This window comes from Bos mutus, chromosome 26 (assembly GCF_027580195.1).
Source record: "Bos mutus isolate GX-2022 chromosome 26, NWIPB_WYAK_1.1, whole genome shotgun sequence".
Lineage (NCBI taxonomy): Eukaryota > Metazoa > Chordata > Mammalia > Artiodactyla > Bovidae > Bos > Bos mutus.
The window spans coordinates 29995234-30010624 of NC_091642.1; the positions used below are offsets into that span (position 1 = coordinate 29995234).

A 15391-nucleotide genomic window follows, 5' to 3' on the forward strand; every position below is an offset into this window, starting at 1 on the left:
GAGTTCAAATCCTAGTTGTGGTACTTAGCATGTGACCTGAATTAGTTACTCAGCTTCTCTGGATTCCAGTTACATTATCTATAGACAATCCTATAAAGCCCTATGGGGTTGTTTGAAAGTGAAAATGTTAGTTGCTCAGCTGTGTCCAATTATTTGCAACTTCATGAACTGTAGCCCACTAGGCTCCTCTGTCCATGGGATTCTCCAGGCAAGAATACTGCAGTGGGCTGCCCTTCCCTTCTCCAGGGGGTCTTCCCAACCCAGGGATTGAACCCAGGTCTCCTGCATTGCAGGCAGATTCTTTACAGTCTGAGCCACCAGGCAAGCCCCTATGAGGTTGTTTATGAGGTTTAAATCAATTAATATATGCAACATGCTTATAACAGTTCCTACTGTAGTAAGTACTTGTTAGCTATTATTATTGAAAACATAGGACTTACCAAGTAAAGTGGCCATAAGATTGTCCTAATCATGTGTATAACCACATATGTTAATGTGAATACAATCCAAGATAAGTCAAGGGGTGTGTGTGTGTGTGTGTGTGTGTGTGATTAAGGCAGAGAAGTGCAAAAATTGCAGTGTGAAGGCACTTGGCTTTCTATCCTTGTGGAGAGTGGCAGGGGTTGGGGATTGATAAGAGTTCACCACTCCCCATCTCCATACTGAGGGCTGTACCCAGGTGATGAACAGGCAGAAAGAAAGATGGTAGCCCTTATACATTTGCAATTATAAAAAAAAAATTCAGGATGATTGAGCTCTTTCAATATTAAAAATATTTACATGTTAAAATATTATTAACTCACTAAAAATATTTACTTTCTAATTTTAAAAATCAGGACTAACAGCTAATAGGTGTCAGTAAGGAATAATGGAATCTAGGCATTAAATTGGGAACTAAAGAAGAGATAAGAGAAGAATCAGAGGAGTGAATATTATCGCATTTGGTATGGATTTTACAGAAGTCCATGGAGCTGGACTTGTTTACCTAAACTAGGCCTGAGGGGCAGAGAGAACTTGGGGCCTCAGACTTATTCCACAGGCTTTCCCATAAAGATAGCAAGCCAGACTATATCATGAGTTTAGGAAATGTCAGTTTTCGTTTTTGCTCATGGGCACAGATTAAGTAGGAGAAGTCACAGAGTCCAGTTACTTTGAGCCATTACACTGAGGACTTTAAGCCCAAAGTGATTTTTTTCTCCTGATTTTTAAAAATTCTTTTACCCCTTAGTGGTGGAATAACTGCAATAATTATCAACCTCCCATGATTCCCTGGAATATCCAGGTATGCAGGGCCACAGGAGATAGATTTGGTTTGAATTTGTCAGATGTTTGCTCAGTTCTTCCTCTCTTCTTTCTTCATCCTTTACCTTATCTTCATTTTCTCTCCTCTTTTCTCCTCCTCCTTCTATTTATCTCCCTGTCCTCTCCCCTCTATGACATTTAAGAATCGGAGGAACCCTTCAAACCCATCAAATAAGGATTTTTCCCCCATAACCATTTCGTCTTTTAAAAAAACTACTAAATGCAAAGCACCACAACCCATGAAAATGCCATGAAGCCCAGAAAATGCCAACCTTCAGCTCCTCAAGCAATCGTAGGCTCGTTCCAGAGAAGGAGTGTGCAATCATTAAGTACACATGCACACACACACACAGACAGGCTGGGCTCTCAAACTAAGTGGATGAAGGGGGCAATTATCTGACTAATTCTGTTCAATGGTCAGATAACAGTCATAAGGGTTTCTATTTTTCTGGAAGTACACAGAGCAGATCCCCTTCTTAAATCCAGCTGGGCTTGCAGTGAACCATAATTCTCACTGGCATTCATGATACACAATTCTGTTCACGGAATATCCTTTTGGCTCCTCAAGCTTTTTTATTTCAAAGATTTCAGTGTTTATGCATGCACAAGCCAGAACTCATGTACACTGACAGACACATAACTTGATGATTACTATTGCTGTAATAATAACTAACATTTATTGAGTACTTGGTATCTGCCAGGTGCAATTCTAAGCAGGTTTATGTGGAATAATGCATTCAACCTTCACAAGAACCTATGGCAGTGCTATAGCTACATGATTACCTTCCATATTAGATCAGAGTAAGGAAACTGAGGTCCAGAGAGGACACTCCCACAACAACAGAGCCAAGGAGTAGGGGAGCTAGATCATCAACACAATGGACATGAGTTTGAGCAAACTCTGGGAGATAGTGAAGGACGAGAAGCCTGGCACACGAGAGTCCATGGGGTTGCAAAGAGTTGGATAAGACTTAGCAACTGAACAACATAACAACAAGGGAAGCTAGATTCAAACTCTGGCAATCACTTCCCAGAGCCCCCTTTCTTGTGTTCTCTGTACTGCACATGTTTATGTCTGGCACATAAGTCTTTGCTTAGCAAAGACTTTCGGAATGGGTGAATGAAAGAACGAATGAAGGATGGATTACATCTTAAGAACCTTGACATGCCCCAAGATGGTGCAGTGGGTTCCCTTATGAAGCCAGGCCTATCAATAGCTTAAGCTTTATTTGGACAAAGTAATTTGCCCTCCCAAGCAATTTTCCGGGGAAAGTGTCCAGCAGCCATGCTTGCTCAGATATTAAATGTTCCTGACCACCAGCTCACCACTTGACTTTCAAGCCAAATCCAGACTCCCTTCAAACCAGATATGAGACCCAAATACATCAAAGATGCTTTCTAACATTTTGTTTCCTAGAATACTTCCCTCCAAAAATGGGTGTTTCCCAATACAATGAAACACCAGTGAAATGAAAATGGGTGTTGGTGCTGTGTCTGGATAAAAACTAAGAAATTCAATCAATCATGCCAACATCTCTAAATCCCCAGATATTTGGCATCATATTGACAACGTTTATAGATGATTGTCTGAAGGTTTGAGTTTTCCTCCAGATGTTTGGGAGTTGCCACAGTCATTAACCTGTTTGTCAGCCAGTGCTCATGCATTTCTAAGAGACATAAGTGAACACTAAAGAGGGAAAGAATAACCCAGAATAAAACAGACTAAAGAGGAGCAGAGCAGCAGCCATTCGATGAAACTAGTCAAGCAGACTCCGTTCCGGGAATGGGCTGCTGCCCTGGAGATCCATTAGAATGTGGATCCAGCTCACCAGAGACTTATGTGCTCAAAGACCTTCAAAAACCTCCTAAGACTGTATCCTTGACTATCGAACCCTACCCCACCAGATTGCTGTGTGGCAGGGCGGATGGACCAGCCCCAGCATCGGCACAGACAGCTCATGTTGTGGTCAATCCACCTTCATACCAACCCAGCCTCAGCCACTCTCCGGACACCTCATGCCTGTGTACGTAGTATGTCTACGCACTGTCAATCCAAGCCACCGACTTACACAAAGCTTGTCATAAATCTGGTTTGTGCCTTTGTTCGTGTCCCCATTTGTGATTTAGCACTCTGCCTTTTATCATCTCTCCTACCTCCATTTTCTTTCCCTCTCTACTTTTTAATGCTATTTACAACTTCCTTAGCCATACTGCAGCACAGCAATCTTTCAGTGTCTCTACTGATAAACCCAAATGATGTTTCTTGCCCAGGTTTTCTCTCTATTCGACTTAATTTATGTTTTGGTAAATAGGAACTTTAGGTCGTTCCATTCAATAGCATTTAGAGTTACCACTTTTATCAGAGGGATCAGGGCACTAAAGGACTCCCTGCAAGGCACATTTGTTTATTCTCATGAGTGATCAGCTCTCCCTACGTTCGAGAAGGCTGCGTGCGTGCGGGCGTGCATGCACAGCGTCCTCAGTTAGAGCCTCTATGCTCCACTGCCCTGTGTCAATGCCGCTTGGCACTGGCAGGAAGAGCCCAGTGGAACCATTATGTGGACAGCAGCCGGCCCTCAAACTGCTGGAGATAAATCCAAGCCCTGGACCCTTGTCTGCTGATGACCACTTGGTTCTTTGAGGAGCAAGCCCACATCTGCTGGCAAGGCTGCTTCTCCAAACTCTCCCTCCCATATCCGCCCTTCTTCCCTGAACTGCAGGGGAGGCTTGTCAGGACATTACTCACAAGCAACGTCTGGGGTCCCTTCTCCTAGAGGTGGGTGTTGGAGGGGGAAGGTGGGAAATGGGGATAACGCCTCTTTCTCTATTTCTGGGCTATCTATTGTCTTTTTCTCCTTTTCAATTCTTTCCACACCTTCCCCTCTATTTCTAACTCTATTTGACCTTGAACTCTGGCCTCTCCCTTCACACCAGAATGTGTCCCAAGGATGACAGAACCTCCAAAGGAGCAGTTACCTGGCTTGACAGGCCGGGAGACCAGTAGCCAGAGGGGCCAGCCCGTCACTCCACTCCTGGAAATAAATTCCATTGTATTTGCATTTTAATTTTCCACATAAACAAAGGCCCAGAGTACTCGCTTGGGCAGCATCACTGGACGAATTTAATTAGAAATGCAAAGTTTATAGGGCCCTCTTTAATGCGATTAATGCTCAGTTAACATTTATCACATTCGTATGCTGGAATCGCCTTTTTTAAGCAGCCACTGGCCATGAAATGAATTTCTCTCAACTTTTTTTTTTTGTATCCAACCTGGGAAGCCATCTCTTGAGGAGTCTGCACTGCCCTCCAAGCTGTCTCCCTGGGGTCAGGAATTACTGTGTCTTCAAAGCCAAGTTAAAGGGAGACAAGGGTAGGGAAAGAGGCATACGTGTGCTGGATTGGGAGGGCAAAGGGTGGGAGAGTGAGCGTGAACACAATTTCTAGGAGGGCTGTACCCTCTGCAGTGAGCTGAGTGATCAGCCCAGCAGACTGGCTAAAAGATCTCAGAGTCTCTACCCCCATCCCCACCCCCAAAAAAAGACACTCCCCCGACTCCCTTCCCAACACACATACTCAGTCAAAAGCCAGGCTTTGGCTCTCGCTTCTCTCCATCTCAGCCATCTCTCTTCTACCACTTTTCTCTCTCATCCTGGGCTCTCTTAGACTTTCCTCCCCAGGCCCATGGTGAGCAGGAAAGGCAGCCCTAGTCTCAAGCCCAGGGATACGCCCTCTTCTCCGGCTCTCGCAGTCACAGTCTGCAGGAAGGCGACTGTCCTGGTGTGTCAGCTCCTCCAGAGAGGCAGAGCAGAGTGTGCGGAACACGAAACCTCTTTTGGTCCCTAGAGGAACGATGGCCTTCCTGATCCTATCGAATTCTCTTTACTCTTCCCTTAGAGTCTACTGAGATTCGCCGCCTAACTCAAACCAGCTAACCTGAGTAATGTTGAGGAAGAGAGAGAGAAAGGAGAGGACGAGGGATGAGGGGAGGGAGGGGAGGTACCCACTCCACAGATGATAAAAGGAGATAAATAGCTTGACCTTTGTCCCTATCTAAATGTACACTCCCTGTGAGGACCTCAGCAGACACCAGCCAAGCAGCTGCTGCTAGTATTCCCAGTAGCGTGTCACACACACACCGGTCCCGCATCGCACACGGCTCCACACCCTCACCTCCAGCAGAGTAAGTGCACACGTGCCTGCACACAGACTAAACTGTGCTGGGACCCTCTGTGCACCCAATAGGGCCCCCCTCATCCACCCACTGAGATGCTGACCATCTCATCAACCCCATGATTTTCAGACAACATCCCAAACAGGCGGGCCATCCTGGTGAAGGCAGAGACTTTTGTCCTGAAAACCAAAAATGCCTTCAGCTGGAAACCCTCTGAAAGGCAAACCAGTTTGCTGTTGCCCACTGGACAAGATGGGCAGCTAAAGCCTTTTAAGAGCTCCTGGTGATGCCAGGCCCTTTGAGACAGCTTCCCAGGGCATGAATGCAAGACTTGGCCAGATGCCACGAGCCCACCCACTCTTTCCAAAACAGAGCTACACGGAGACCCCCAACACAGACGCACCAACCCCTCTCACTACCACACGCTAGGCGGGCACCATCTTGTCCTCTAGAATTAGGATGAAAGGTCACGGGATACAGGGCAGAATGAAGGCCTCTTCCCTAACCATCTCTGGGGCCTGTCGGGCTGGGGGCTGCCCACAGGCTCCTGGTCACCCTAGGCTTCCTTCACCAACCCAGCAGAGACCCTGGGGCCATGAGGGCGCATGAGGCCCGGGGGCAGCTGCCCCAGTGCTCGCTCCCGTGTGTTCACGCTGGAGGGCCCCAGCGCTCTCCCTTCTGCCCTCCTCCAGTCTCCTGAGTCCTTCTCATCATTTCTCCAACTGACTATGCTTACAGTGGGCACAGCTCCCCTTGCAGCCTGCTGCTTGTCTCGCAGCCCTTTCTCCTCCTGCTGCCAGGAGCCACCCAGCTCGTCCTTTGGCTTCCTCTGTTCCTGAATGGCTTCGGGAGGGGTTCGCTGCAGCGGAGTTCGTGCCGGGCTGAAAGCAGGCAGAGGAGTCCAGAGCCAAGTGGCCAGGGCTCCCAGGTGGAGGGGGCTCTAACCTGGAACACCCAGGAAGCCGGCCCTCCCTTCCTTCCTCTTGGCTTCCCTCCCACTCTCCCTCCTGCCAGGGACCAGGCTGGAGTGGCCGCACTGCAGCAGCCCCGCAGCTGCTGCCCGCCTGCCTTGCGGTATGCTCCCTGGTACAGGCAACCGTGGGCTCCAGGCCTTAAGACTTTAGCTCCCACACCACATCCTTTGCTCCGCCACCTTTCTCCTCCCAGGCTGGCCTCCCCTTTTCTCCTTAACAACCTTCCGAGCCTCTCCTGGAGGCCACCCCAGCAGCCTGCTCTACCAGCCGCTCAGAGCTCTGGCTCCCTGCAACCTTCTCACACATTCGGTCCCAGGCAAGCCCAGCCCAGCGAAGCCAGGTCCCAAGCCTCTGCCTTTCACCTCTCAGCCTCATCACCTCCTTCCTCACTCTTCCTCCTCGTTCTTACTTTTGTCCTTCCCTTTCCACATACATCACCCCCTCCCCTCCTCTAGCTATGGGGACTTAGAACTCGTTCCCTTCCTCAGGGGCTCCAGGACTCAGGGGCTCTGGAAATGTCACATCCCCGATACCCACCCTGAGGTGACAGTTCTGGTCTGAAGCCAAGAGGTAAGTTATGTCCAGTTACGCAGACCAGGGGCTGCAGACCAGTGGCCCATGAACTGAATCATGCCCAGAGATGTATTTTATTTGACCAACACAGAGTTTTTAAAAGCGAAATCTCAGCACCTCTAGGCTGGGCCTGTGCAATCCAGCTCCTGATTGTGTGGCTCTCACCACCTCTGTCCCAGCCTCCTCAGCTCTCCCACCGACCTTCCTCGTGGGGTCCTGGAGGCACCTGTCCTCACGACTCCTGCAGCCATACAGCAGCTCCACTAACGTGTTTGTCACCAGTCTGGACTTCAGGGCACTGCTTTCCTTCCCGCATAGCCCCACAATAGACCCCAGCCTCTTCAGAATGCCAATAACTCTGTTTCTCTCTCATGAAAAACTCAAATACCTTCTTATCATATTATCACTCAAAACCCACAAGAGTCCAGTTCTTTTTGTGGTTGTTGAGGATGAGCCACAGAGGAGCCTGGCTCCGCAGCCTCGCCCATCTCCCTCCTACGTGCCTTCTCCTCCTAGCAAAGAGCTCCCAGGTCTACACAGGGCCATGCTTCTTCTTCTCCTGTCCCAGGTCATCCTCCTCTGGTTTCCCACACCCTCCATAGCTCCCCTGCGCCCAGACCCCAAGCATCTGCCTCTGCCATCATGCCCCGTGGGGTTTGGTGTCCAAGCCCTCTTTGGTTCCCAGCTCTGTTTCTGCCCTGTCCTCCCCTCCCCCGCCCCGCCCTGCCCTAGCTTCTTCCTTATTTCCCTGGCACCTGGATTCCTCAGGCAGGATTTGGAGGCTGGAACTGAGGCCTGGAACTTGGGAGCTATGTCCATGACCATGTCCCAGTGCTGCTGCCATGCTTCCTGCTGGGGGCATGGTGGGCCTTGATGGGCCACTGCACCGTAACTCTGCAGCAAGGGGGTGCACCAGGAAGGGCATCTTCTTAGCTGCTTTTGCAATTGGTCCTTTACTAGTTCTGCTTACAGGGCTGGGACTCAAGTGTCAAAGTGGAGATGGACAGTGGATTACACAGCTCTCTATCATAAAGGAGCATCACTGTAGCAAAGCCCCTCATATTGAGGGCTAAATAGAGTGCTACAGTACAAATAAAAATTGAAGAAAAACTTGGCCCCAGTTTTTCCAAATTTGGAATGAGGACTCCTCAGCCCTATTACTGTTGCCCAGTGGCCTGATGACCGCATCAACGATTGGCCTGATGGTCCCAGGGACAAGGTGTCCAGTCTGTCTGTGACTGCAGGCCACGCTGTGTGGGCCTTCCTCTGTTTTCTGCTCTTGACCTCAGAGCCCATTTACCAAGGAACAGACACAAGTAGGCACACACACACACAAATCCACAACCTCTGTTGCCCATAAACCATCATGAATGTATTCAAGCTGCACCTTCAGAGCACCGAAACAACGGGAAGAAAAACATTTCAACCCAGTAGTTCAGTGGTAGACAGATAAACCCACAGTGATTTAATTTTAAACCCATTCAATACTTTACCTGTTACTGGGCACTGGTTGTGAGACACTGTCCCACACCCATGAGATCTACCAGAGGCCCTTCTCTCTTCTCTAGGCTCACCCACGTGGCTGGATGAGTGGCACTGGACGTGGCTGCACCTGTACCTGTTTCCCCAGCATGAATGCAAGAAACTCCCCCTTGGAGAATCTGACTAGGGGAGGGCCGGTGGAGGGAGTGGGGGGTGAGGTGGAACAGCAGGGATTCAGGGAAGTGGCAGGCCAGGTTCACACCCTATACTACATTCTTTTAAAGAACAGGAAGTGAGAGAGGAATTCTTTCCAGTATACAGTTTCCTCTTAAAAGAAGAACTCCAACTCCAGGTAGCAATAAGGAAGGGCTAAGAACAGACCTGAACTTTAAGAGGTGAAGTTTCAGAGCAGTTGGAGTTGGAGATCTAGGGAGCTGGGGACAGAAAATGAAGCCCCTGGTTTAAGGCACTCCTGTGTGGACTCAGAGGGAGAGAGTGCAGGCTGGGGAGGGTGGGGAGTGGGGAGGTTGATTCATCTTCCACATCAGTTACTACTATCGCTATTCTTTCTATGCAAGCATAACGATCTAGTCCACAAACACACCACCGCATATACAACCACACTGTCTCACATACTGGAACAAGCCCACTTCCCAACTGTTCCCTAGCACCCGAGCTTCCAACGGTGCCTCCAGTCCCCTGGGTCTACTTTGCACAATAATTCCTTCTTATATGCACACAAAGCCATTGCTCCATCTCACTCCCTCCCAAATATTCCCTTCACTAGGCACCCTGTCTCCCTTCTCCAGGGGCTCCTCCTGTCTGGTCTATCTCCACTTGGCTAATTCCCCCCGTGGCCCCTGTATTGAACTGTTGTGTTGTCCATTTCCCTGTGACAAGGGCTCTGGTTACAGAGTTATTGATTGGTTTTCATGCAGACAGATGGGCCCTTCCGAGCTCCCATCGAAATCCCTGGCTGTATGGGCTGATTGTTGCCTCTCGGGGTGTAGGATTGCACTGGAGACCACCCTCTACGCAAGCTCCTTTGCCCAGACTGTGGACGGTAATAAATGGAGGCAGCCTGAGCAATAATAAAAGCAATTGAGTAGGTTACCTGTGCAGACACAAGATTTATGCCTCTTCATATTTGATGTGATTGTTTTATTGAGTTCTCGGAATAGTTGGGACACACTTTATTTATTTAGGGTTCCCCCCTCTAGTTTCCTCTTCGAATCACCCTCCAAAATGCACCTGGAGTTTTCGTTACGGACAACCCCTCCTGTCTTCCTGTTTCCTAGGGTTGCCAGTGGAGGTAAGAACTCAGGGCAACCAGCCATCACTCTCACCTGAAAGCCATCTTGTGGCCTGGCCTCCCACTCAAAGCCTGCCCACAGGGAAACAGTTGGACCAATACAACTGCTGGCCAAGACATCTAAAATAACTAAGTGAACAAAGATGGCTTTTCAGGGGGACAACTCCAGCTCATTTAAAGAAATAAGAGTGCCAGCAGTCGTGACTATTTCACGTGCTATTCTAATGAGGAGAAGCCTCGTTAGAAGCAGGAGACATTCTCTGGGGAAGGACAGGTAGGCAAGGGTCTTCCGACAGAAACTGGCACATCTGTCCCTAGAGGTGGCCTGATCCAGAAGACCGAGGGGCACACAAAGCAAGTCCTTTATCCTTATTTTTCCCATTCCTCTGTGGGGAGAAGCCTTCTTCTTAACCTACCTACTTGCCTTGGCTCTTGGCCACGAGACCAACAGCCCTGACCACCAAACAAGTGCAAGGGTACAGAAATGTGGTGGGCAATGCAGCCTCTCTGGTCCAGCTTTGTGCCAAACCAGGTCTGTCCAAGAGTCAAATACGCAATGTTCTAGAACCTGAGTCTCAGAAAAGACACAGACCCCAGCCCTGAACGTGTCTTCAGCATTCCCTTGGCTGGGATGAGTGGCTCCCAGCTTCCTTGGAAAGACCTCTGAATGAACAGCTAGACCACCTGTCACCCCAGTGCCAGATTCTGACGAAGACCTGCAGATGACACAAGATGGAACTGTTTAACAGCCCTGGGGCTGGTGCCTTCTTGAAGCCAGTGTTGCCACCGCTAGGAGAATACATATGTTCACTTATAAGCCAAACAGGTAAAGGAAGGGTGTGGGTAGCAGGTGATTGGTGGGAAATTGACTTTGGGAGGGTCCACTTGAAAGATCTAGGAGCTGGGAGTGCCCTGGTCCCACATAATATAGTGCCGGCTGAGAAAGCTAAAAGATCGATGGCCTCTTTGTCAGCTAAGTCCAAGACAGTACCCTCAGGGGATCTTCAAGAACACTTGACTCTCACTGGAGTCTGCGCCTGTGCCTTCAAAGGAGCTACATTCCCTTCCCAGAGCAACGGCCAAACCTGAAGACGTTGGCATATAATCAGGAAAATCCTTCCTGCCTAGCCAATTGCTCAGCGACGTAACTAGGTAGGTGACTGTTAGCAGGGTGGGTGTCCTTCCATCTCCTCCCCACTCTGGGCCATTTCCCACACGAGCTTTCAGTCTCAAGTCACCTGTTTATAAACACCCCCCCCCCCACATACACAGCAGCAGTGTTTAAGCACAAGCTGAAGAGCTGGCAACTCCACACTCAATGACCAGTAACCCAAAATTGAGAGCCATTCAGATAAATTCCGCATGCTGAACAATCCAGTTCAGCTTCTGGATTTTGATGGTGGTTTCTGGGAGTGAGGGTGAGATTGGGAAGGCCCCCCTTATCTACTCCATTGGCTCAGAGAGGTACTGCTATGAGGATTTGCCAATGGAGAAGGGGAGTTGGATGTCCAAGCCTTTATCACGACAGGATCAGAAAAAGCCAAAACCATTTTTAAAGCAGGAAAAGCAATTTAGTTTATAACCATAATAGCATATTTCAAGTGCGGCGACAGCATCTGTTTGGGGGAGGAGAAGATGAAAACCCTTGTGATTTGGCTCAGGTGGATAAGCACGCGTGGACTTCCTTTCTTGCCAACAGCCAGTACAGACACATCCTCGACTGTGAGTATTATAAAGTGCCCAACACAAGGGGCACCTCACCCACAGTAAAGGTCTAAACTCGAGAACCACCCAGTCCCCAACACACCATAGTTTCGACACAGAAGAACATCTCCAGGTTCCTCCTACGGGGAGTGAGAATTCACAAAGTTCCTGGCATCAGCAGTACCAGCAGAAATCCCACTTTTAGAAGCCTTTGGGGTGAAGCAATGCATCTCAGATAAACCTTCCCCTTCAGAGCAAAGCATCTGGAGGCATAATGCTAAGGGCATTGGGCCCAGATGCATTCCCCCAGACCCGATTCAGCAGCATACCAGGAAGCTCCCAGAATTCTTTCCCACATATGAATCACAATGCAAAATCAAGAAAACTCTGACCAAGCCTTGTTGACAAAGCCAGATAGGAAGCCTCACTGCAGACCCAGGGCTGGCTGCCCGTGCTGCCAGCGGCTTCCCGTTCTCTTCCCACTCCCTTGCCATCTCCAGCAACACCACAGATGGCTATTGTTCCACACCCAAAGGTAGCCTCTGTGTCCCTCCGGTGATCATGCTCTGTGTTGAGCAAATTCTGCTGCTGTCAGAGCTGTTAAACCGAGGTCGTTCTCCCACTCTCATCCCACTAGCAGCTCACTCTTCTACTTTCTCCCTGTTCTGGTGAGTGCACCTCAAGGCCTCTGGAGCTTGGTCCTGGGGTCATCTGTCCCCTGCTCTCCGTGGCTTTTCAGAATGAGAGCATTCCCAAACTTGTGCATAAGCCAGGTTCCCAAAAACATCTTAGCCAGTGAGGGGTATATAGTGGGGAGAGGGGGGAAGAAGGGGTGCTAGGCAAGGGGTGCTGCCACCACACCTGCATTGACTGCCCCAATCTTCCATGCCCCCAGAGCGAAGCGCACTGCTTTAACCAAACATATCTTGGGCTCCTCCAAAGGCTTGCAAATCCTATCACAACAAGATTGCTCCAGAACACTAGCACCCAGTCCCAGCAACACTGCTCCTCAGCAGGGCTTCTCTCCTCCCAAGACCCCAGTTCAAACCCACTCCCTAGACCAGTAACCAGCCTAGAGGTTGAAAGGAGACACTGCTTTGTACCCTTCCCACTCCTGCTCCAGCCCCAGAGCTTCTCCAGCCTCCTCCACTGGCTTTTAAATGCAAAAGACTCATTCCTCTCCCAGTGCGGGGTGGGGATGGGGAGGGCCCAGTCTTTCTCCAGCTCCTTTGGAAGGTGTCTGAATGTCAAACCGCTATGCTCTCAATACCTAGCTGAGCCAGGCCCAGGGAGCTGGAGGGTTTTCGGAGGGTGTATAATTAGCTGATCAGTATTATGTTACCCTGTTCATAACTGAATAACCATTTTAATACAGATGGCACACAGTGGGATAATTTCTGGGGTCGCCTCGCAGTACGTTACAGCACGAGTGTGGCAGAGGGAATCTTCTTTAGCCAAGGTACATTCTACCAGCTAATTTTACCTGCTGTTTTCAGGATGATTTGGGATAATTCCATATCATTTGCAAAATATTTTTTAAAAAAAAGAACCTTGATACGTGATGCCAGTTTCAGAAAAAGGCACCAGCTGAATTATTAGTTGCTCTGATAATGAGCCTATGAAGAGTGTAAAGAAAAACACAAGTATGAAACCCTCAGCCTTTTTCTCATTTGGGGATTTGCCTTAAAATGCAAGGGGCCGGGGTTGAAAAGCTGGCCAAGGCTGTCTGGAATTTGCACAGGGTCTCTGCTGATGTCAGCTTGCACAGTTCTGTGATGGGAAAGCCATCCTGGGTCCCCATCTCCAAGTGCTCCTGTTATGTGCTGTACCTGCCACATGTGTACACTGGCCTGGGTGGGGTGGTAAATACGTGGAGTGTGCACGTATCCTGGACAGCACACTGGAGTGGCTCGAAGATTGGGAGGCTAACTTGTGCTACTGTATATTGAACTGACTCCAGCCTGAGTTGTCACCCTGTGCCTGAACCCGTCATCAGTGCAGCCTCAGGCCTGGACACAGGTACTCTAGGTGGTTGGAGGCATCTCCTGAGGTTCAGCCTCAGGGTCCAGAGTTCTCCCTCCTGACCTGGCATCCCACTCCTTGTCTAGCTTCTCTGCTCCCTGCCAGCGGTTTGCTGGTCGTTGGTGTTTGCTCCACAGGCCTGGATACTGGTGCTAATAGGCCAGAAATTTGTGTGGAGCTGGCTAACAAGGCCTGGGTTCCCACGGCCACCTTTATAGGAGTCAGCAGAGATGATGGGTGGGGGGAGGTGGGGAGCCAGGACAGGTGGCTGCCCCTGGGGAAGGGAGCACGCCTTTAGAAAGGAAAGTCTGTTTAGAGGCCATGAATAGGACACTGGTCATTTTAAAGGCTTCAGCTGTGGGCTGTGATTGTCTCTAGATACCGAGGCTCGTAATCTTGGAGTCTTAATTACCACAAACACTTGGATTCATTTCCAGGACTCCGGCGGGAGAAGCCTGGCAGGAAATACCCAGTCCTGAGCTGGAGACAGCCCTGTCTGTCTGTCTTTCTCTCTGCCTCCCAGGTCCCCTATCCCTGCCCAAAGGACCTGGGGGCCTAGGAGCAAGGGCAGGCAGAGGCTGGAGAAAGAATGAAGCTGGAGCTGGGAGAAACTCTGGTGCATGGGAGCCCCACCCTGCAGCCCAGCGTAGCTTACTCACCTGTTGATGGAAGAGACGCTGGGCACTGTGTCGTTGTCACAGATGCCCTCTGCCAGAAGCCGGTCCCGGATCTCCCAGGCAAACATAGTTGGGTTCTGTCGCTTGTATTCAGCAATCTTGTCCACAACTTTGGGTGTTGCCACTTTTGGCTTGGAGCCACCGATCACTCCGGGTTTGATGCTGCCGGTCTCGTAGTACCTGCAAGGGGAAAGCCAGCAGGGTCAGTGAGAAGCAGGTGGTGGCAGAGAGTGGGGCTGCAGGCTCTGGAGCCGCTGAGCCACTCTCCCGCAGCAGGCGGTGGTGCGGAGGGAAAAGACCTAGCGTGTCTGAGTGGACTTCCAGAGCCACTCGGCTAAGGCAGGGATACATCGGAGGATGAGGGCAGGGACAACAGGGACGCTCTCTCCTGGAAGGTGGTCATACCAAAGGCTGCACACACAGCAGCTGCAATAGGCGATGGGGGAAGCCTGGCCTTTCATTTGAGAAGAGCGGGAGGAACAGCACTTGGAGGCCTCCCGCCCATTCCCACTGAGCACAGGGCCCCTATGGGAACCAGGACTAACCTTGCACCTCTCAAGCTGATTCTTCTTTTCTCGGGGCACCCATCTTTACCTTTACCCTATTCATCCAACCCTCCCTTCCAAAGAGAAGAGCTGTCCTTCCGTTTCTGAAGACAGGAATCCGGCTCTCTCCCAGGGAGGACGCTGGAGCCTGGCAAGCGCGCTGGACCGCGCTTCTGGGGCTGCAGTCACCACCTGCGTGCCCTTGCCAAAAGGAGCCGCTCTCCAGATAGCCCCAGTCAGGGATCTCCCACGCCCGCTAGCGACCTGCACTTTTAGCCAAGCCCTCAGCTGGAGACCCAGGGCTGTCCAGCCCGCGAAGCAGACGGGGGCATCTCTCAGGGGCGGCTCCACGACCCTCACCTGCCCAGGATTTTGCTGACACAGCCGTGGCTGACCCGCAGCTGCCGGGAGATGTCGCAGGGCCGCACGCCCTGGTGGGCCAGCTCCACGATGCGCTGCCTCACCACGTCGGGCAGGGGCCTGCCGTTCACAAACACCCCCCCGAGCTGGTTCACACCCCCGTGCCCTGCTGGGGAGAGACAAGAAAAAGACACAACACCCCACACACAGCAGGGACCGGCCATTAGTCAGGGTCCGCGCGCGGCCCAGGATGGGCGAAGGGAGCAGGC

General features: G+C 50.5%; 1 protein-coding gene across 6 annotated transcripts in view; it reads right to left on the bottom strand.

Annotated features, from left to right (window-relative positions):
• PAX2 (paired box 2) overlaps positions 1-15391 on the bottom strand; it is a 78296-nt gene that overhangs the window by 59488 nt on the left and 3417 nt on the right. For 5 of the 6 annotated variants that reach the window (XM_005888107.3, XM_005888105.2, XM_005888103.2 and 2 more), the window contains exons 2-3: positions 15123-15291; positions 14200-14397 (exon numbers count right to left, since the gene is read on the bottom strand). In XM_005888107.3, coding sequence (XP_005888169.1) covers positions 14200-14397; positions 15123-15291 — 367 coding nt within the window. Of the gene's footprint in view, positions 1-14199; positions 14398-15122; positions 15292-15391 lie in introns of those variants that run through there. The other variant, XM_070363397.1, reaches the window with a different exon arrangement.